Source organism: Plecotus auritus (assembly GCF_963455305.1).
Source record: "Plecotus auritus genome assembly, chromosome: 8".
NCBI lineage: Eukaryota > Metazoa > Chordata > Mammalia > Chiroptera > Vespertilionidae > Plecotus > Plecotus auritus.
Window position 1 is genome coordinate 82,051,174 of NC_137782.1, and position 24,232 is coordinate 82,075,405.

A 24,232-nucleotide genomic window follows, 5' to 3' on the forward strand; every position below is an offset into this window, starting at 1 on the left:
CTGCTATGAACATTCAGGTACAAGAGTTAGTGTCTACAGATGTTTTCATTTCTCTTGAGTAAATACCTGGGAGTAAATATATGTTGAATTGTATAAGAAACTGCCCAACTTTCCTTCAGTATGTCTGTACTTTTATAAATTCCCACCAGTGATGCATGAGCGTTCCTCCATGTCCTCCATGTTCTGATCCAAACTGGATATCATCAGATTTTTAACTTCAATCATTATAGTGAGATTATAGAGGTATCTCTTTGTGGTATTTATTTGCATGTCCCTAACCACTAATAATGTTGAACATCTTTTCATTAGCTTCTTCCTCATTCATTGATCTTCTTTGATGAAGTGTCTGCTCAAATATTTTGCCCACTTTTAATTGCATTGTTTATCTTCTTTTTTTGAGTTGTGAGAGTTCTTGTATATGTTGATTACAAGTACTTCAGAAAGTATATATTTTCCAACTATTTTCTCCCAGTCTATGACCTGACCTTTCATTTTCTTAATAGTGTCTTTGGAATAGCAAACTTTTGTTGTTTCTGATGTGCTACATTTTATTTTTTTTCTTTTCCGGTTTTTCCTTTTCTGTAGTCTATCTAGTAAATCTTTGTGTAGCCCAAGCTCACAAAGATTTTCTCCTGGAATGAGTTTCATGTGTCAGTTGCACCTAGTATTTATTCTTTCAGTTTCTCTACCTACCCCCTTAACTGTAAATTTAGAAATAAATTTTCTTCCATCCATGAAGAGCACTAAGCCTTTGGCCAGCAAAGGAATACTTACAATAATGATGGCAAATTGAGTCTTTATTTACCCTAAATGCTCATGTGTTGGCTTCAGTGGGGTACCTGCTACTCACACTCTTAGTTTGGGTGCTCCTGGAAACAAACTCCAAGATAAGGACTAGAGTGAAGGCAGTGGTGTGCTGGTAAATATGTAACAACTGGTTCTCCTAGAGGGTAGGGGGGAGACCTGATTTGAAGCATTTTCTTATTTCCAAGGTGCAAAAATTCACACCATGACCAGTCTTAAGGTACCAGTACCTCAGTGGACTTGCATATTTCCTGAAAATTTAATAATTGGCCTTTGTGAGTTGATAAGAGCCTCCACCAGCACACTACCAGGTACAGGAAGTTTATTTGAGGTCATGCCCAGGAAGCAGACATGAGGGAGTGGGGGAAGCAAGATACGGCAAGGAGGGGAGCCAACAAAGGGGGCATTATAAAGGGGGTTAACACTGTGAACAACTGAGACTCAGCCCTTTGAGGATCGTGTAGACCCTGATTCAGAAGTGCCCCAGTGAGGGCTGAGCAGCTGGTTAATGATTCATTGACATCTACTCTCTCTTTGGTTGATGATTGTTTCTGGGTTGTTAAAACCTAGACACTTTCAAGCTGCTCAGCACATGGGCTGAAGAAAGTTCTTTAGCATTGAGGTTTCCTGGGGCAGAAAGCAGAGCCACAGGTGAGGTGGGCAACTGTCCTGAGTAGGAAGCTGCCAGTGTCTTAAATTATCCATTGTTATAAGTGGATCAAGGAGCATCCACAGCATGTGCTTCATGTATCACATACTTTTTCTAAACACTGGATTTCCAGTGGTCAACAACACCTCCCATTAGATCCACAGTCAAAGGCACAATCCCTGCCTGGTGCAAACTTGATGATAAAATGTAACTGAAAAGAGGTACCTTCAGCCCTGGCCAGTGTGGTTCAGTTAGTGGGTTCGATCTTACCATTGCATTCACCATCCTGTTGACTGCTAGGGAATCCTAAATCATGTGTTTGCTGGAATATGAAACTTGGGTTGGGTTTCTTTGAATGAGCAACAGAAAAGGAAACCACGCTCATCAGCAAACTGTTCCTGTGTGACTACTTCAATACATGTGACTCCCACAAATGCAGTCAAAGAGAGGAATAAGCCTGCACTGAAGAGTCACAGGTTCTACTCCCAGTCAGGGCAAATACCCAGGTTGTGGGCTCGATATCTGGTTGGTGCACGTGCAGGAGGCAACCAATCGGTTTCTCTCTCTCTAAAAAGCTAAAAATCAATAAAAACATATCCTAGGTGAATATTAAAAAAAAAATTAAAAGTCCTTACCAGCCCTAGCTGGTTTGGCTCAGTGGATAGAGCATCAGCCTGCAGACTGAAGGATCCCAGGTTTGATTCCAGTCAAGATCACATGCCCACATTGCAGGCTCAATCCCCATTGGGGGGGGTGCAGGAGGCCAATCAGTTATTGTCTTTTATCATTGATATCTCTCTGTCTCTGTCTCTGTCTCTCTCTCTCTCCCTTCCTCCCTCTCTGAAATCAATAAAAATATATATTTTTTTAAATAATAAGTAAATGAATAATAAATTCCCTACCTGACCAGATCCAGTGACACTGGCATTCCAATAGGAGCCAATATGTTTATTGGCATGTCTTATTTAGAAAGTGAAAAAGGAAATTACTTCTTAGTCAGTTCTTAAAAAAGATAGGTAATATAAGTATCAGAAATAGAATTTAATATAAATTATCATCAGATCACTTAATTAGAATTATATATATGGGAGGAGGGCTTGTCTTACAGATCAATAGGTTGTATTCAAATATTTTCTTACCTTCAGACTGTCTTGTGGTAGCATCTTGAGCTTGAGTAGCCATCTACACCCTGAGGTCAGCCCACTGACCTTTCCTTGTTGGATGTCTGACCTAATTTTTCTGTGGTTATGAAGATCAGAGGAAATCCTATCATGACAAATAATAAGATTTTTCTTAAACGCAAAAGTCCAGTCTTTCTTGGGGCAAAAAAAAAGAAGAAAAAATTGTGATGGTTCTGTCTTCTCCACCGAAGAAAGTTCCCATGAACAGGGAACAGATGGTCCTAGATTTAGATACCATCTGCTTTTCAGTTGTAATTAACATCGGACCCAGGGGTGGGTTGGATTTTACCATTGCATTGGCCATCCCCATTGACTGCTGGGAATCCTAAATCATGTGTTTGTTGGAATGTGAAACTTGGGTTGGGTTTCTTTGGATGGACAACAGAAAAGGAAACCAGGCTCATCAGCAAACCATTCCAATGTGACTGCTTCACTACATGTGGCCCCCACAGATGCAGTCAAAGAGAGGAATAAGCCTGCTAATCTTTTCTTCTGCTTTTGTAAAGAAGAAAGTATAAATGATGTCCCAAGTCTATTTCAATTCAGTTGGTTCCACTTTTCTAACAAGTTGATTAAAATAATATTCAATGTTATTCAGCATTTATTGAATGCTTTCAACAGTTCAGTTATTATGTTAATAATTTTACATGAATTACCTAGTTTTAAAATAACCATATCTGGTAGGAACTATTATTTTGCCCATTTTACAGACAAGGAAAACTGAAGCCTTAATGAGGTTAAATACTCACCTCAAGTCAAAAAGCTGAGATAAGGACCCACCAACTTATTTACACCAGGCAGAGCAGAAGTAAGCAGCTGGCAAATTCCTTCCATTCCTGTTTTGTAAGTTGCAGAAGAGAACTGAAGAAACTCAAAAGATACCACTGTTCTCTAGTCCCTTTATAACCTCAAGGGAATTTGTTTCCCTTTTGCTTCAGTGTGCTTTGCCCCCATGCCTTTCGATCATCTCCTGTGTTCTTATTTGCAACTCAGCTTCTTGCTTTTTCTGACCCCTAGGAGAGGTAAGTGAAAGCATGATTAAATTTTAGCTCTCTGCCTAGAGCCACGGCTCCTAACACTGGTGTCAGCATCTAAAACCTACAACAAAAGTTGATCCTCATTATTATTAGTGACATTGTTCCCCAAAAAACAGAGAGGCCCGAGCTGGTTTGGCTCAGTGCATAGAGCATCAGCCTGTGGACTGAAAGGTCCCAGGTTTGATTCCAGGGTTGCTGGCTCAATCCCCAGTAGGGGTCGTGCAGGAGGCAGCCAATCAATGATTCTCTCTCATCATTGATGTTTCTATCTCTCTCTCCTCTCCCTTCCTCTCTGAAATCAATATATATATATATAAAATCAATCAATGAAAATAAAACACAGAGAGGATTTTTAGTAGATGGTATGAGAGCATCTCTGACTTAAGCTTCCCAAGGGCACACCAGGTGAACAGAACACAAGAAGAACATCCCAGGACCAGCAGTCATTTGTACTATTGTCCAGGTACAAATAATTCCTTGGAATATCTCTGAACATCAAGCCAGTCTAGATCAGCCAGGGGAAGGAGCCCATGGGCCCAGCTAAGCTAATTGTCTGTTAAGAGAAATTTTGAACTTCCTAGTTAAAAGTTCATAGTAATCATCTGGTAATTGTTTAAGTGGCTTGTCATTGAAGTGTGAAGTTGGAAATACTGTAATGTAAAACTTGGGTCTAGCTTCGTTAGCTGCAATAGATCTTAAGCAATAAAATGAAGGTCAGGATTTAAGACCCACACAAGCCTGTTGGCTTTGTTCATTTATACACATAGCCCCAGACTGGATTCCTACTCACATCCACCCAGCACCACTGACAAGCAGAATCAGGCCAGGGACCCTGGATGACCCAGTAGCCCTACACCACTAATGGGAATCACCTTCCACTCCAGAAGCACAACCTATGATACTCGGTCTGTTCTGTTCATAGAACGCAGTAATGACATACAGTTAAAGAAGTGGTCCCAACCTGTGGACATTGGCATGACTTTCAACTGGGTACCAAAAGCTATAGTGTTGGGTGGCCATTTGACTTTCTCAGGAGGCCTAACTACCGGAACCCTTAAAAAACATCAGTATAATAAATGGGAAAGATGGTGTCACTTAACTTGGGTTTCCATACAACACGGCTAAAGACACATAAATTGATCTCCTCCACCTGACCCAAACAGCTACCTGAAATAGAAATAAAGAGGATCTTCCTGCTTTTTGCTATTGCCAGCCTATTTCTATACATGTACTTTGTTAGCACTCACATCATCCCATGCCTGAAATTTTAAAATTGAACAGTGCTTAGTATTTATTAACTTTGAATAAAATGTTTCACTATCTAAATATTAACTATTCAAACTTTGAATTCACCAACAAGAATATTTTTCAGAATATTGACTATGTTTGCATCAGTAGAAATGAAGTAGTAAGAGGCTTAATTTCTTTATACATTTTTTATTAATAGAAGATTAGTTTTCTCCTCCATCCTCCACTAGATAAATGTTGAATAATATTTAAAGAACATGGGTTTGAAGAGGTGCCAGATTACGAACCTGCCTGGAGTGCCTGTGTCTCAGGCCGATTCTGTTTTTGGAAGTCCTGGTTGCTCACCCATATTGGCTTGCAGTTCTACTATTTGATGTTATCTGGCAGCTGTGGTGTCCACCAGCTCCCAAGACTGTGTTTGGAGAGAGAATAACAAGAAAAGGACGGAAAGACAAGAATGCAAATATCTTAGTAACTTTAACCAGCGTGGTGTCTTTCAAAGGCACAATACTATGCAATAAACTTAGCTCTAACTCTGGCATGAAAATGTCTAACTTATTGTGCTTTTCCTTAGAAAGGCTCAGCTCAGGTTTCCAATAAAAACTGGGAGGCAAGAAGCAGGTTTCTCACCAACCTTGAAGTGAAGAGTTCCACCATCTTACAGATAGTTGAGAATTTTCTTGCAGATAGTTGAGTATTTACTTGCAGATAGTTGAAACTTCAAGTTTTCAAAGTCCTCCAGAGAAGTTAAACTCTGTACTATTTACAATACATTCCTAGTGTAGAAGTCATTGTCTTCGTTTTCTCAAACAAGCCTGAAGAAGAAAGGGCAGTGTTGGCAAACAAGCCTGTTGTCAGGCAGTCTTTGCATGAGATTTTGAGGACCCCTACAGAATATGCCACTATTGTTTAGTGGGGAGAGAAGGGCAGTGTCATTGGGAAGTGGGAGAGGAAGAAAGGGAAGGAATAAGGAAGAATGAGAGGCCATGAGAAATCTTCAAGCCAGTGGGCATTCTGAGCCTTTAGACCAGTCCTCCTCTCAGCAAGAGCCTGAGCTCTGGCTCGGATTGGAGACATGCTAACTCTATGATTTGGGCTTATATTCTCTTTGCCTCGGTTTTTTGTCTTTAACGTGGGGATAACAATAGTATTTTCCTCAGGGTATACTTGAGAGAAAAACTTTGAGGCGGTTTGAGGCCCATGGTTGCATTCAATAAATGTTAGTGGTCATATAATCATCATTATTATCTGTCTCATTATCACCATCATCATCATTATTGTCTCTAATATGACATCACAATCTCTATCATCACCACCACTGTCATCATCATCTTCACATCATCAAATTATTATACCCACCACCATCACCATTGTGACCATCATCACCACCATCATTATCATTATCACCATCCTCCTCATCATCACTATCATCATCTTTTTCCCAATTATCACATCACAACCACTATCATCACTACCATCATCATCATCATTGTCCCCTTCATCACATCACAATCACTATCTTCAACATCATCATACCCATTAAATCCAACACCATTACCATCATCAAACCATCTTTATCATCATCATCATCATCATCATCATAAGTTTCATCTAGTAGAACCAACAGTGATTTCCATTCAAGAAAAATAGTCTGCACTTATGCATCCAAATATCTCAGCCTGGAATACTAGAACCTCACAAAACACATCTTTGCATATTTCTGCAGACTCATCTGTCTCTACTTTCTCACCCACAATAGTGAATAATTTGTAGTTTTCAGCACAAACCATGCTAATTTAGGACACCACGCTTTTATTCATGCCATTCCCTTGTCTAGCCAATTCTTTCCTGACTTTTTTGCTTGGCTGATTCCTATTCTTCTTCTTGGACATGTTATAAGTATCAACTCCTCCAGAACATACCCTCCCCTCACTCTCTAAAGCCTATGTTAGGTGTTCTCCCTTTAATCTCACATAGAATCCAGTGAATAGCTCTATGTTTAACTTTAACGTCAAGTGCTCTGCTTACATATTTAGCAGACATGTTGGTACTTCATCAGATAAACTTGAGTCCTCCTTACTAGTTTGTGTGCCTATCCAATAGTTTTTGTGTACTTTCATGGGTCTCCTTGATGACCTTCAAATAACTATCTTGGGCTGCTGGAGCCACTTCACTGGGAAAGTACCAGGGAATTTGTGTTCTTAATACATTAAATAGTGTCAGGTCTCATAACTGCTTATTTTTGAAGTAGCGATAGGTACATGAGGCCTCTGCAACACCAGTAATCTGATGTAAAAACTCTGAGATTTCCACTAGGGACAGGTTCGCAGGTCTTGCCAATGCTTCTGTGGTTTATTGCGTTGATTCATAGTAGAAGGAAATACTGAATTCTGCTTAATGTTTACTGAAAACAAATATACAGGTTGTTCCCATACAAATTGACAAACTCCTTAAGGCTTTTTAAGTACTCCTTGGGGAGGTGGAGGTTCAGGGACCTCAGGTAAGAGCCTCCATCTCACCGGAGGTCTCTGTGGAAGGAGAGATGGGGCCTGGCAGAGGTTAGAGGAGTAGAGTTACTCCTCAAATAGAACACAGCCAGTCCTCCTCCTGAGATGGTGTGTGGTGTAGTGGTTAGGAGCACAGATTTGAGAGTCAGGTCACCTGGGTTCAAATCTGGCCTCTTCCACCTACTAGCTGTGTGACCTAACCAGGTTACTGAACTTGGTTCCCACCTGCGAGGCTATATTAAGCCCAGTGCTCCATCCTGCAGCTAATGAGAGGGTCGAAGGAGAATGCATACTCCTGGGACCCAGTAAGGTCACGTCGGCATCATCCCAGCTACATAAACCTATCCCCAGAACCTTCCTTCAGTGGCAATTATCACCCCCATGTTCTTGAGAAACTGACAATCGATAAAGCATTTTTCTCACACTGAAAAATTTCTCCAGAGATGGCAAATCTCTCATTCCCAGGGCTCCAAATCAATGACTCCAGTATGGTGGCCTCCAGGAACAATGACCAGACATGGGCCTCATGTGGGTAGACTCCTTTCAAGTAACATAATTATAGGACTTATGCTAATGGAGCAGGGACATTAACACATTCTCATTTCCTTTAGTGCTTGGGTCCCCTCACGAGAAACCTTTTCAGTTGGCAGTGGTTCCTGAAGACCTTCACGATGCTAGCTGACAGCATGACCAGGGGGGAGTGGGACTAAGGGATAGTCCCCCATAGACTGGCGGAAAACAGTTGTTTCTGCAAGTGGCCCATTTTTATAAATTGCATTGCATTCCTTCCACAGTCTTCCTTAACCGACTTTCCTCATTTTAAAGTGGTCTGTTGGGGGTGGAAGGAAACATCAGTAGAGGAAGAGGAAGTGAGACAGAGAAGGAAAATTGCTAGAAAAAGGTATTTGCTCGAGTTTGCAACACTGTGGGCACCTAAAGCTTAATTCATCGGGGGACTCAGGGAGACAGTGCAGTTACCCCCCAGGGAATAAGGAGCTGGGTACTCATACACCAACTTTCATCAGCCATTGTTCAGGGGCTCCTAGGGACAGTAACACCCCAGAACTTCTTGACTGCTTTGTGAAAGGCTAAATCAAAGGTCTTTAAACAAATGGAGGCAGATTCTGACATTTGAAAGGCAGTGGAATGCTCTAAATTAATAAGGCCTAAAAATATGATGGAACCAGGGGCACCCAATAGCCACCTGCTACATTCTCTTCCCTGCAACTACCTCCATCTATATCCTCGTGTTCAGAACCCTGGTCTGGCTGTGTGGCTCAGAGTTTGTCTCTTCAGTCACTAGCTGTGGTGTTTCCAGTCGAATGATGTCTGCAGAGGTAGCAAAACCTGAGAGTGAATGCCTCAGTCAGTCCCAATGAGGCATTGTGGAACCATTGGATACAGAGCCATAACAGGAGGGAATTATTTTTAAAGAATCAACTTTTTAAAAGTCTAATCATGTATGATCACTTGAAACTATGGGGGGAAAAAAACAGAGAAGGGAAAAGGAGGAGGATCTTTTTTGGTTATTATTCTAGCCGCATTTGTGGAGATTGAGAACAATTTCCACCAAGGCCAGAGTTCTACAGATCTTCCCTAGGAATTGCCTCGCCAGCACCACCTTCATTGAAATTAAAGACAGAGCCACATGAGTGCAGAGATGTAGTAAAAGGAAATTGCCTGTGAAAACCGCTGACTGGAGATGCCACATAAAACAGCAGGGTTAATGTCGTGCTGTTCAGATACATTTGCCCTCACAATTCAGAAGCCCTTCTGTATATCGACATTTCAGCTAGAGCCTGTTCACCTCCATTAAGCCACAGGCCACCATAATTTCCTGTTACCTTAGGTACTTTTCAGTTTAACCACCGTCGCCAAAGTTTTCTAGTTTTATTAGTCCCAAACAACCTCTGAAACTGCCTGATGAGACAGTATTTATCTTTCAAAATCCCAGTTTAATAGCCACTTTCCCTGTGAAACCTTCTCTAACCTCTTTCACTACCCTTGCCCCTATCAGAGGCACATAGCTGCAAGTGGCAACAGGGGCAACCGGGGGCGGGGGGGGGGGGGGGGGGGGCGGGGGGTGTCCTTTTCTCACACAGTGAGAAGTATGGAGGGAAATGATTTCTGGCATTAGATCAGCTAGTGAAGGGCATCCTCAGGGCTCTGCCACCCTTAGCATATTGCTGTGCATCTTCATGCTGGTTGTCTCATGGTCATACAACAGCTGCTGCCATTCCAAACATCACAACCATGTTCAAAACAGGAAGAAAGGGTGACTTTAGTAGGATATGTCCCTTATTCTCATTGGCCAAAACTGTGTCACATGGCTATGGCTAGTTTCAGGGATACTAGAAAAGCTGAGGATATTGTCATGCCCCGCCCCCCCAAAAAAGCCCAGAAAGTTTTCTTAGAAGTTCTCATTATTGTTGTTTTCTCCGTGGCTCTTTCTGTCACCTTGGCTATATCTGTTACCTATTGCCTAAATGATGCTGTGTAACAAATGGCCTCAAAACCTCAGTGCCATACAACAATAAACACTTATTTAGTTCCTGGGTCTTTTGAGTTGAATTCAACTGAATCAGGTTGAGTTTGGCCAGTCTCAGCTCGCCCGTGTCCTGGGGATAGCTGCCTGTCAATTGATCCCTGACAGCTTCACTTAAGACAGCAGGGGTGATTCAGCTCTGCTTTATGTGTCCCCAGCAGACTAGCTGTGGCACGTCCTTCTGGCATTGTCATTGTGTCATGAGGTGCTTTGCTATGTTCAAACCTTTCTGTTCATTTGTTTCCATTTTCTCCCCACAACAGCCTCGCACGCTAACTAGAGAGCATGGTGCGATTGGTCTCACGTTGAAGATTCCGCTGGGTAGGGAGAGCTCTCTGCTCAAGGTGGTTCAGCTCAGAAGTGTCAAGTCCAGGATTGGATGTGAGGTCCTTTACCCACCCTGGGCTTCCTCCGAGGCTCCAGGCTGCCTGTCTCTCAACAGCTGCTTGCCAGTCAATGCTACTCAGGCATTTCCTTTGACAGCTTCCAAAGGTGACAGCAGCGACTCTGTGAGCACCACCCTCCACGAAATTCATTCACCTCATGTAAATGGACCCTTGTTCTGTGCAAGCCAACCTGAGCAGAAAATATAGCGTTTGCTTATTTCCCCTGTTCCCCTTCCACATGCACAGTCCCCAACCCCACCAACATCTTGTTCAGTTTTGTTTGTTTTCCAGTGGGAACCTGATTTCCAGTGGGTAGCATGGCAGAGTTAGAGCTGAGTTTCTTGTAAGTAAATTGGCAGACCTGCCATTAGGTGCGAGGAGGTGGATAGGAACCTCATCACCTGGTGGGCCCCTCCAGATGTCCAGGGGAAGTTGCCACAAAGTGTCTGATTGAGAGTGGGAACCCCACCTCACTTTGCCTTGTGCACAAGAAGTCATGTGGCCTTCTTTCTTTTTAATTTTATTTTTCAATTACAGTTGACACTCAATATTATTTTATATTAGTTTCAGTTGTACAGCATAGTGGTTAGACAATCATATACTCTACAAAATGTTCCCCCTGATATTTAAGGTACCCACCTGGCACAATACATAGTTATTATGAGTGGATAAAAAAGCAGTGGTACATATACATAATGAAATACTACTCGGCCATACAAAAGAATAGAATCTTACCATTTACAATAGCATGGATGGACCTAGAGCAGCCTTGGGCAAACTACGGCCCGCAGGCCGGATCCTGCTGTTCTATCCGGTACTCTTGCTCTCCCCTCCGCTCCTTTACTTTGAATTTATATTAGTTTACACAAACACTCCATCCATGCTTTTGTTCCGGCCCTCCGGTCCAGTTTAAGAACCCATTGTGGCCCTCGAGTCAAAAAGTTTGCCCACGCCTGACTAGAGGGTATTAAGCTATATGAAGTAAGTCAGACAGATAAAGGCAAATATCATGTGATTTCACTTATATGCAGAATCTAAAGAACAAAATAAATGAATAAACAAAACAGAAAGAGACTCATAGATATAGAGAACAAATTGATGGTTGCCAGAGGGGAGGGCAGTTGGGGGGCTGAATGGAGAAGCTGAAGGGATTAAAAAGTGCAAATAAAAGTGCAAATTGGTAGTTACAAATAGTCACGGGATGTAAAGACCAGCATAGGGAATATAGTCAACTGATACATTTCAGCACCAAAAAACAAACAATCTAATTTAAAAATGGGCAGAGGCCCTGGCCAGTGTGACTCAGTTGGTTGGAGTGTCATCCTGTACACCAAAGGTCACAGGTTCAATTCCCAGTCAAGGCGCATACCTAGGTTGTGGGTTCAATCCCTGGTTGAGGTGCATCTGAGCGGTAACCAATCAATGTTTTTCTCCCAATTGAAGTTTCTCTCTCTCTTGCCCTTCCTCTCTCTTAAAGTCAATAAACATATCCTCTGGAGAGGGTTAAAAAAATAGGCAGAGGACCTGAATAGACACTTCTCCAAAGAAAACATACAGATGGCCAATAGACATGTGAAAAGATGTCCAACATCACTATTCATCAGAGAAATGCAAATTAAAACCACAATGAGAGATCACTGCACAACTGTCAGAATGGCTGTCATCAACAAATCAACAAGCAACAATTGCTGGCAAGGATGTGGAGGAAAAGGAACTCTCGTGTACTATTGGTAGAATTGCAAATTGGTGCATCTGCTATGAAAATACTATGGAGGTTCCTCAAAATAGTTAAAAATGGAACTGTCTTATGAACTATCAATTATGCTTCTGGAAACATATTTGAAGAAACACAAAACACTAATTAGAAAATATATTTGCACCCCTATGTTCATTGCAGTTCTGTTTACAATAGCCAATATATGGAAGCAACCTATGTGTCCAACAATGGGCGAGTAGGTAATGTGGCTTTCAACAGCCGTCAGTCTTGAAAACACGAAGAATCTGGTAGATGTTCCTTTCTCATCCCACTTCAAGCATTGATATTGTGATGTGTTAGATGGAGCTTCTTGCCTTGAAATAGGATAAATATGAAATACTGGAATGCAGTCTTTGAGAGATGGTTTGTGGACTTCCAAATGGCATTGGCTGTTTTAGTGAGTTGAGTATGTTAGGTATGGATGGCTTATTTAGGTCTTGGTTAATTCAAAAGTGTGCAATCCTGTATTCCAGTTACTGCATTTGGCTGTCCTTTCAGAGTTTATGATAAAGTCTGCATATCATTGGATCAACCAAGTCATTATACAAAAGAGGATTTGAGTCCATTGCAATTTGGGAATGTGTGTTCTGACTCATCTACAAAGCTATAAAATACAGCATTAATTTTTTAATTGACATATTAAAAACACCCCAAAGGCAAATAATTTTTTACAGATTATGAGCAAACCAATAAATAGAAAGTTATTTTTAAGTCTTTTGTGCATGCCAAGCTTCTTAGCCTCCTCAGAGAGTAGTAAAATGTAAAACAGAGTTGCTACCTCTCCAATCTCCCACCACCTACAAAAATCACACAAGAAATCCAAATTCAAGGTAGACAAATCAGAAAATATGGATAGGAATTATAAAATACAGGTGGAGTCACACCAACCAAGGGAGAAACTATTTTGATTCATGACCTTTCAAACCCTTATATGCAAATACACTTATATAAGTATGCATATATGTATGCATTCTTATACATTATTTAACAAAAAAAGAGATTGTACACATTATTTTATAACACTTTTCATTTAGCAATGTATTATAAATGCCTTCCTTTGTCACTAAATACGGATTTACATAATCTCTTTTCACAGTATGTCATTGATTGAGGAATTATAGTTTATGTAACCCATCCTCTATGGTATATTTTGTTAGGTTTTGATCATTTATTATAGTCAGCATTTTGAAACAAAATATCCCTGGTTTGGGGAACTTGTCTGATATTTCCACAGACTCAGGTGTTAAGATGTACTTGAGAATCTTACAGTCTGGTTGTAGAGACAAAACACAATGCAAAGGAAACAAGCTCATAAAGGGAGGAGGGGTGTCTAAATTAGTTGACAGCCAATAGGCAACGGCCAGAAAAACCATTTCACACATAGGTTGCTACATAAGACTTCATGAAGGAGAGTTGTAAGTGGTAGAAACTTAAATCAGTTTAGGTATAAAAAGTGTATGACAAGCTCATGAAATTGCAAGTTCACTTTGATTTCAGACTGAGCGGGGTCCAGTGTTCACTTGATGTTACTGAGCACCAGTGTGTGTGTGTGTGTGTGTGTGTGTGTGCGCGCGCGTGCGTGTGTGTGTGTGTGTGTGTGTGTGTGTGTGTGTGTTTTCTCCATCTCTTGGTGTGAGCTGCATTCTGAGCCAAGCTCTTTCTCTATGGCAGCTGCCTCCAGCAGCTCCAGACTCAGGTGGTTTTTATATGTCATAAGGAGAGAAAACCTCTCTCCCAGCTTCTCTGTTAATCCCTTGCAGAACTTTTGCTCACCCACCACTATATAAAGGGAAGTGGGTGTCCTGGTGGCTACTTTGGATCATGTGCCTGTGTCCTGTGGTGAGGAAGGTGGGCAGGATGTGACTGAAGGCCCTTCCCATGGAGCAGTTCTCAAAAGGCAAAGATGCTGGATGGTGAAAAAATGAGAGGATGCTGGAACTTGAAGGATGAGCAACCACATCCATTAGATGCTTAGGGCTGCAATTAACAAGGAAACTCCAAGTCAAACTGGTCTGTTTGCCAATTTTATGAAGTCTGGAGGCATAGTGGGCTCTAGCACCACATGATCATGGCTCAGTGATGTCATTAAGTTGACTGAGGGTCAGCTTCATCTCAAATCAGATTTTCCTCAATATGGCTGCCAATGGCCATCAGGACTCCTAGCCTCTTTGTCCATAGCCAGCACATGAGGGTGAAAAACAGCTCCCTCTGTCAAGACTGTAAGGCTTTTCCTGCCATCTGATTGGACCAGCCTAGGTCATGTGCTCACCTCTGAATCAACAGCATACTGACTCTGGAGCTGCTGGGGACTACTACACACTGATTGGCCAATCACTATCTACTACTGGAGGAAAGGTTAGGGTTACCTTCCACATGGGATATGGTAGATATTTGAATGAAACTGTAGTACCATTAGAAGGATTGGAGGACACACACACAGGGTGGTTAACCAACAATGGGATCTGAATAAGACTTCATTAGTTAGAAAGGAAATATGGAGTTGGTTAAGGTAGAGAGGTGATTTATGGCCTAGTCATAGCTGACCAATGATGTGGAGACAAGATTAGAGAGGCTGTCCTGCAGGAAACAGGAGAGTGCACTAGCTCATTTGGAAGTATTCATTTATTTATTCTTTTATTGCTCATATATTTATGGAGCACCTACCATGCACCACTATGCTGAGGTGAGTGCTGGAGATAAATGAGATAGATATAGTTCATACTTCACATGGACTTCTAGTGGGGAAGACAGCAGACAAATGAACTTCACAGATAATATGTCAAGAAAAACAAAGCAGGGTAGGGGGATAAAGAGAATGGGAGGGAGAAGAATCCAAGGCCTCTTGCATAGGTTGACATTGATCCAGAGACTGGAAGGACATGATGAAGTGATCCAAGGTGATCTGGGAGAGTGTATTCCCAGCAGTGGGAGCAGAAAGTGCAAAGGCTATGGGAAGGCATCCATGGCATGTTTGGGGAACAATGAGGTGGACACGGGGGACAGTGGTAGGGAATAATGTCAGAGAGGAAAGGTGAGATCACATGGGACCTCACAGGCTTTGCAAAGACTTTGTTCTTACCCTGAGTAGGATGTTGAATTCATGATGACAGAGGGTGGCCAGACCCTCAGCCCATGGCTTTGCCCTGACTGAGTTTAATCCTTTCTCCTCTCCTCTCTTCTAGGCCATGTACATGTTCTACGCACTGGCCATTGTGTGTGACGACTTCTTCGTCCCCTCCTTGGAAAAGATCTGTGAGGTACGTACTTGATTCTCAGCATTTCTGAGCTGGGCACTGGTACTGCTCCAGTCTGCTCCACGGATGTCCTGGGGAGCACTCTATGCAACGGGATGGGTGGGAACACCGGATATCAGCATACTTCAAAGTTATGGGCAACATTAGCACAAAAGCGCCATCAATCTGCTTAGAATTCCAGGACACCCATCTATAGTTGGGCTTTAACACACACATGGCCAGCTTTCCCTGTCCATTTGGCTATAACTCATGGTACTTACTGAGTTCTGCTTCCAGTTTTCTTTTCCTCTTTTAAAATCTGCTCCTCCATTCTCTCTGTCACTCCCTCCTCTCCACCATTCCCTTCTGCTTCAGTAACCCTTCTTTGGTGATTTGTGGGGTCCTTGTCGAGTGAGAAATCTCCAGCCCCACACACCCATCACCCTTCCTCTGTGTATATGTATAGAAATGCTCCAAGTGGAGGCCTGAAAGTGGAGAAGATGAAAGAATTGGCCACAGAGACAAGAACACGGACTCTGCTCAAAATCTGCCCAGTGACACCAGGCTAAATACCAAGTTAAATCCCTTTTATCTGAATTTTCAGCATATCTAGAACCCTTTTATTCTCTTGCCTCTTTCATCTTTTCCTCTGTTTTGAAATGTAGTTTTCTTTACCTGGAAGCTTTCCATTATATTTTATTTTTAATTCAGATGCCTTTCCAGAAGGGATCTCTCCCAGATGCCCCTCCCATCTGGAGCTCATCTTTATGTCATTCTCAGACTTCATTGTCCCTCCCCTTTCCTCCCTCCTTCCTCCCAAGTGTCAGATTCAGTAGGTCTTTGGGGCCAACAGGGACCAGAAGTTCCATTTCTAATAAGTATCCAAGTGCTGCTGAAGGTACTGGTCTGAAACCACACTTCGGAAACCACTAACTTAAGCAGTACCTTCTATATCCTGGAAGTCTGTTAATTTTGTGTACTTAAAAAAATAAAAGAATCAAAGCCTGGGAGTGGGTTCCTTATACCATGGAAGGAGGATGAGGAAGAAATGAGGTGGACTGTGGACAGGTGTGGAAGGAAGGCCTTTGTTCAAAGTGAGGTAACCTGAGAACAGGTTCACCTCATGGGATAGGTGAAGAAGCTCTGAAGCCCTTGTAAGTGGGGTCATTTGCGATCTCTAAAATACCACCATTTGGCCCTAACTGGTTTGGCTCAGTGGATAGAGCATCGGCCTGCGGACTGAAAGGTCCCGGGTTCGATTCCAGTCAAGGGCATGTACCTTGGTTGCGGGCACATCCCCTGTGGGAGGTGTGCAGGAGGCAGCTGATCGATGTTTATAACTCTCTATCCCTCTCCCTTTCTCTCTGTAAAAAAAATCAATAAAATATATTTTAAAAAATAAAATAAAATACCACCATTTGGTGGTTTGTTTTTCATGCAAAGCAAACTACTCTTTCTTTTCCACACAACTTGAAAAAAAAATAGAAAGACCTTTGTAGGGAGCGGCTATAGGGTCAAGCCTCGGACTGTCCTGTGGCAGAGCCACATACAAGTCCCAGCTTGGAGGGCAGAGCCCTCCTAGCACAATTAGGCTTGACCCTATAGCCACTCCCTACATCTGGTGAGATGTTGCCAGGGCCAAAGTGAATTAGGAATGAAAGAGGAGGGGACATAAGGAGGTATGGAGGAAGAAGCCAATGGAGTGGGTGAAGGAGAGAGAGGAACTGGAGATGATCCAAGGTGTGGACTCCAGAATAATCCCCCATTGGGGAACCCGAGCTGGAGAAGACCCGGCAATGCAAGGCTCCCAGCTTGTGGCAAGTCTTGGCAAACCACCCCAGGAGTGTGAGCTCTGCTTTAGGCGACCTTCCCACAGACTGCCTGCTCCCGGTGAGACAGGATGGCAGGGTGCCCTCACAACCACACCTTTCAACTTGAGGTATCAGCACTCCATCTAAGGACCCCCCGTGAAGTTTAGCTGTTCGGTCAAGAGTGAGGAACCCCAGGATTCCAGATGAAAATGCTCCATTAGGGCTCCTGCAGCAGACTTGCTGGTTGGTGGAGCCAGTAGCCTACGCCAAGGCCATGCTGCCCCTCCATGGCTAAGCAAGGGAGTGCAGCTGCTGATGTCACTGGGAAGAGTATCATTCAAGACCATCTGGGACACCAGGAGGAACTGGCAATTTACTGATGGCCAGCAGCTCACTTTCTGAGTCATGATTGAAAACAGAAAAGCTAAACATGCTAAGCAGCCTCTAATGTGTATTTGTCTTGTCTTCTTGCAAATCACCTTTGGATTAACCAACAGGGTGACCTAGAGAGTTTATTGAATAGATTATCTCGGCAGAGTTGATGCCTCGTTACTTTCTACTCACCCCTCACTCTCCCTACCCCAGGGTTTCAAGGTTGCATTGAGGATGGGAAGTGGGTTTCAGGAGGGTGACCCTCCTCACCTCAAAGCCTTCATAGCCTCTTAGAATCAAGGCTCAAAAGCTGGCTATCATGAGCCTGATTTAGCCTGAGATCAGCATGGTATTGAAAAAAATCAGGATATTTTGCATTTAAAAAAATGTGCACTTTTGGCATCTTAAAAAATACTTGGACGGAAGGAAACTAGACTTCAGGTGGTAGGCACATCATATATAGTAGAGTATATAGATATTGTATTATAAATATAGACACCTGAAACTTATATGATGTTATTATTAACCAATGTCACCCCAGTCAATCTAATTTAAAAATAGAAATATTTTGGAACTCAGAGGGAACCGAGTGGTCTGATGTTAGAAAGGAGGTGAATGCCCACCGTGCCTCACACTAGCCACTCCACTCCTCCCTGTTATCTGCACGGCCCTTGGGGCATTGGGATTGGGGACCCTTAGATCTTGTCAAGAGCCTTTAACTCAAGTGGACCCTCCTCCTGATCCTGTCCCCCAAGGGGGACAATGAGAGGAGCTGTGAGCCAGCCAGGGAAGTCAGGCAGCAGTGGTTGAGCTCTTAGAGGAGGAGGAGGAAGGACCAAGCTTGAGACCTGGGAGTCACAGGGTTCCCAGGGGTAATTGGACTCACCTGTGCTTTGTCCTTGCTCCTCTGTAGCGCCTGCACCTCAGTGAAGATGTGGCTGGTGCCACGTTCATGGCGGCGGGCAGTTCGGCCCCAGAGCTGTTCACATCTGTCATAGGTAGGTGATAACCTGGGGACGTCTCAGTCCTGCGCTCTCTAAAGGACCTGGGCTCGGTGGTTGTTATTCATTATTATCTTACGAATTTGTGCACCTGTGGGGTTCCCCTGCTTGGCCTGGGGGATGGGGCCAAAACTGGCTTTCTGACACCCCCCAAGGGGTCCCAGATTGTGAGAGGGTACAGGCCAAGCTGAGGGATCCCACTGGTGCACGACTGGGGCCAGGGAGGGACGCGGGAGGTTGCCCAGCTGGGAGGGACCGCGGTAGGCCTCCAGGGCATGTTCAGCTTGTCTCGCTCAGTCCTAATCCTCCAGACCCCAGCAGCAAACTAACCTACTGGTCGTAGCATCTGCCCAGTGCACATCATAGCAACTGGTCAACCGGTTGACTGTCTGCCACCTGGTGGTCAGTGCACGTCATAGCGAGCAGTTGAGCAGCCTTAGCATATCATTACCATGTTAGGCTTTGATTGATTGAATAGACAACTGGACGATCAGACAGCATATTAGGCTTTTATTATATAGGATTAAATAAATGCTTTTACTTTGCATGGATGTGCCCCAGCCCCAAAGCCAATGCTCTTGTGGGACAGTGTCCCCAGTGCAGATTAGAGAGCTCCCTCCAATCCTTGACTGTTTCCTGCATACCCTCTGTGATCAGTCTAACATAGCCGTGGGCAAACTACGGCCTGCGGGTTCTATCCGGCCCATAGAGCTGAAAGAGCGGAGGGTTCTCTTGCTCTCCCCTCCGCTCCTTTACTTTGAATTTATATTAGTTCACACAAACACTCCATCCATGTTTTTGTTCCGGCCCTCCGGTCCAGTTTAAGAACCCATTGTGGCCCTCGAGTCAAAAAGTTTGCCCACCCCTGGTTAAGAAAGTTCCTCCGCACACACCTTGGAATACGACCCCCACAACAGCCAGGCTGATGCTGCCTCTGTGTTTCAGGCGTCTTCATCACCAAGGGTGACGTGGGAGTTGGGACCATCGTGGGCTCAGCGGTGTTCAATATCCTGTGCATCATCGGAGTCTGTGGGCTCTTCGCTGGTCAGGTAGGAGTGATGGCAGAAGGTGGTGTCTGGGAGGGAGGGCGTGGAGGTGAGGCAGTGGCCATTCTGGCAGGAGCAGAACCAGCACAAGAACCAGTGGTCTTGGACAGTGAGGATGTGGGGTCTCATGCCCAGGAGGCTGGCTCAGCTAGACCTGGAAATTCTCAGGCACCATCCTTTGGTCTCCGTGTTGATGGAATATAGAGTTCCCAGGTTCATGTAAGTAATTAACCAGTCTGAAGATATGGGCCACGAATCTGAAGGTGCCATGCTCATTTTGATAGTATTGATCTGAATTGGAAAACCTAAAACAATTTTAGGTATGGTGTTGCCTCAATGTAAATAGAGTAAAAATAGAGAGAAGGAGACAGGAAATGACAGGTGTGTGTTTTTCTGCTAAAAATAATTTGCATCCATCACAGTTTAGGATCCATCTTCAGTCAGGAAGCATTTTATTTACATGTTCGCTTTAGCTGACTTTTGGGGTCACCAGGGGCTTTGCATGCCTGCATTTTATCTATGAAGACTATGCCACTGCCAGGGGGTGTCGTGGGGTCTTTGTCCTTTATGAACTCTGGTGTGCATTTTGGAAAGTCTTAGGAGGACACCCCGAAGTCACGAAAGTGTGAGGCTTTCCAGCATCCATGGCGTTGCAGGGGCAAACAGGGGCTTGCAGCCATCCTGCCAGCACTCATGTCCTAGTTTCCTTGTAGAAACACCCAGGACTCCAAGTATTATCTAGGAAACCTGACTTCTAGAAGCCCATCAAGGGTGTCCACTTGAGGTACCTGGTGGTCTGATCCAAGGTCCTGATAGAAGTGGCTGGGTGGTTTGAAGGGCTAAAGAAAACTCCTGGGAATTTTCTCCCATGCCCTTCTGTGGGCCCCTTGGTCATTCAGTCAGCTGGCCAGGGGTACACAACACTGCCCATCTCTTGAACGCAGACTAGAGAATGTCTGAAGCAGGATGCACTCCGGCACACCACCACTGTTCCCCACTGCTTGCCTTTACCTCCATCATCTTCGTACCAATTTATTTGGGTAGCCTGGTGAGTTTGTTACTTCTGGTGACAGGCAGGACACCTTGATCTCATCAGGAATCAGCTCCAGCGCCCACAGGTGAACAGTTACTTCTGAGAGGGACAGCTGTGTCCACATGTGGTTGTTGAGTCCTGCCCAGCTTACTGGACTGGACATTTTCTTTCTTCATCCTTTTGGTCAGTTCTCTCTTTGTCTTGGGTTTTGTGGATCCACAATATGGTGTTTTGTCGATCTCCTATTAATGTAGTCAGTACCAAAAAAAAAAGTCTCTGTCTTTGCCTTCACTTCCATTTGTACTTCGCTGGTTCTCATCTGAGTTGTAGATGAACAGTCACATCCTGCAGAAGAGCCTGTTGCTATTAGTACTCACTTAATTAGCATTTCCACCATTAGTGATACGATTATTAGCCTGGTGGTTCTTAGTGTTGTCATTAGTTCATTAGTCATTTGTACCTGAAACTTGATGCAAAGGCAAGCCCAAAGAGGGAGAAATAAAGTAAGCAAATGAAACAAATGACGGGGACATAGCTAGTAAATGCTATGCAACTAATTACATATGAGGTGGCTTGAATGCATTTGTGTTTCATAATTTATTAGCAATGCAGTAAATCACTTGTCTTGTTAGAACAACAACTTAAAAGGCCAATTACTTCCTGAACGTTAAGCAAGTTCTGGTATCAGTCACTTTACCTTCCGGAAGCTCTTTGCCGAGCTCATCTCGCAGCCCTGCAGCCACTGTGGAGAGAAGGAGCCACCTGGATGATAGTAGAAGGAGCCCATAGGATGATTCTGGGTGCCAGCCATTCCTCCTGTCTTTCCGTGTCCTGTGCCTACGTGGAGAGTTCCAAAGCCACACAGTTCTTTTCTTCAGGACTTTGTAAGATCCACGAAGTCTTTGCAGAAGGAGCAAAATGATGCTTTGGGAATCAGATTGCCCTGGGTTTGAATGCCGACTCTGCTATTGCTGGCTGTGGAGCCTTGGAGAAGTTGTTTAACCTCTTTAAGCCTCGGTTTTTTCATCTATAGCAGGGGTGGGCAAACTTTTTGACTCGAGGGCCACAATGGGTTCTTAGACTGGACCGGAGGGCCGGAACAAAAGCATGGATGGAGTGTTTGTGTGAACTAATATAAATTCAAAGTAAAGGAGCGGAGGGGAGAGCAAGAGAACCGGATAGAACAGCCAGATCCGGCCCGCAGGCCGTAGTTTGCCCATGGCTGATCTATAGAGTAGGTACAAGTGCATCTACCTCCTAGCATTGCCTTAGGGATGAAACATAACGTGTTCAGCAAACAACACCAGGCCTACACAGTAGATGCTCAACAAAAGTTAGACACCATTATCAGCTCTCAGAAGAACAGCAATCCCTGGGTCTCTTGCCTCAAAATTCCATGCTGGCACCCTAGCCTGTTTGGCTCAGTGGATAGAGTGTTGGTCTGTGGACTGAAGAGTTGCGGGTTCAATTCCAGTCAAGGGCACATGCCTGGGTTGCAGGCTCGATCCCTCATAGGGGATGTGCAGGAGGCAGCCTATCAATGATTCTCATCATTGATGTTTCTATCTCTCTCCCCCTCTCCTTTCCTCTCTGAAATCAATAAAGATATATATTTTTTTAAAAATCCCACACTGGGTTACTGCAATAATTTAACCAACCAGTGGGAGGAACTTACAACTAACTTGTGGAACAGCAGTCAGGTGTCCCGTGGCAAGGGCAGGGAAGGTCAGGGAGAAGGTCTCTATGTGAAATTCTAAGTGAGGAGAGGCTGATTAGAAGAACCATCTCAGAGGACTGGTCCTGGCCTCTGTGCTGTCTGATCAGTGGGAGGAAAAGAAAAATCAGTACGAAATGAACATACCTGGCATCCTGAGCCGCCCTCCAGGCCAGTGGAGCCTATGCAGCTGCATGTTCCAGCAAAGGATGGTTATTGGCAATTGAACTGATTAATAAATCCAATCATGGGGCTCACTTAGCATTGTTATTTATGTTGCTCCACACTTTCATTTGGCTGTGAGAATTACCAGCGAGTGCCCATGGGGCTCTCTCCAATGTATTCCTGCGTGAAGGGCTGCTCGTGACCAAGTCTGTTACCTATCTGAAATTAAAGTAATTAAGCCGTAAGGTTTGAGTTCCTGTCTCAATTAGGGTTTTGATGAATTCGATGTAATTAAATGTCTGCTGTATTTGCAGTTTGCAAACATACCCAGTGCTTCGGTGTTCGCCTAAGGTGCTTTGGGGAGTTTTACGGGACAAGAAGGAAATTGCTTCTTAGAAAGTGGCTTATAGAGGGATTCTTGGCATCCCCACAAGACATTTATAGGGCTATGGTCCTACCAGCTTTTTTTTCCCATTTAAAAACAAAAAATAACAACAAAGAGAAAACACCAATTTATTTCCATCTTGTGAAACAATGCACTTATTAATTTAAATCCACCATCCAGAGCATGTTAAGCTTTAAAGACATAACCACAAATAGAGAGTAAACAGTTTAACTACATTCCAGGTTAGGACTTTCATATTCCAGTTATTACAGGCCGGCAGATGGCTCCAGTTTGTAATAAAGAGCTTCAGCATCAGCTCTCCTGGCATCCTCCAAATTACCTGATGTTCATTGACGAGGTCCCTCTAATCTTGTCTGGGTTTGCCTTGCAGTTCATGCTGGCCTCTTTAAACAAGCCAGAGCAGCACCCAGAGGTTGTACATCTGAATTGAAATCTGCCTTCAAAGCTCAACGTCACTAATCATCAGAGAAATGCAAATTAAAACCGTAATGAGGTAACACCTCACACCTGTCAGAATGGCTATCATCAATAAATCAACAAACAACAAGTGCTGGTGAGGAGAAAGGGGAAGACTCATGCACTGTTGGTGAGAATGCAGACTGGTGCAGCCACTGTGGAACACAGTATGGAGTTTCCTCAAAAACTTAATACGGGGGAACTGCCTTTTGACCCAGTGATCCCACTTCTGGGAATATATCCAATGAAACTTGAAATAGTACTTAGAGAGAATATATGCACCCCTATGTTCATTGCAGCATTATTTACAATAGCCAAGATCTGGAAACAGCCCAAGTGCCCATCAGTAGATGAGTGGATAAAAAGCTTTGGTTCATTTATAGAATGGCATATACTCAGTCATTAAAAAGGATATCTTACTTTTTTATTTATTGTCTAAAATTTTACATATGTCTCCTTTTTCCCCCACTTGATCTCCCCCATCCTGCTAGCCATCCCACCCTGGGCAAGCCCCTACTGCCCCAGTGTCTGTGTACATTGGTTATGCTAATATGCATGCATACAAGTCCTTTGGTTGTTCTCTACCCGCCCCCCTCCCCTGCCATTTGTCTCTGGATCTATTCTTGTTCATCAAATTATGTTGATCATTATATCCCACATATGAGTGAGATCATGTGATATTTATCTTTCTCCAAACTGACTTATTTCACTTAGCATAATGCTCTCCAGTTCCATCCATGCTGTTTCAAATGGTAAAAGTTTCTTTTTTTACAGCAGCATAGTATTCCATTGTGTAGATGTACCACAGTTTTTTAATCCACTCATCTGCTGATGGGCACTTAGGTTGTTTCCAAATCTTAGCTATTGTAAATTGTGCTGCTA

General features: G+C 43.6%; 1 protein-coding gene across 1 annotated transcript in view; it reads left to right on the forward strand.

Moving 5' to 3' along the window:
* The window catches only part of SLC24A3 (solute carrier family 24 member 3), a 506,585-nt gene that overhangs the window by 360,306 nt on the left and 122,047 nt on the right, over window positions 1-24,232 (forward strand). The window contains exons 4-6 of the mRNA XM_080684770.1: window positions 15,296-15,370; window positions 18,443-18,527; window positions 19,476-19,579. Of these exons, the coding sequence (XP_080540896.1) occupies window positions 15,296-15,370; window positions 18,443-18,527; window positions 19,476-19,579 (264 nt within the window). The remainder of the gene's footprint in view (window positions 1-15,295; window positions 15,371-18,442; window positions 18,528-19,475; window positions 19,580-24,232) is intronic.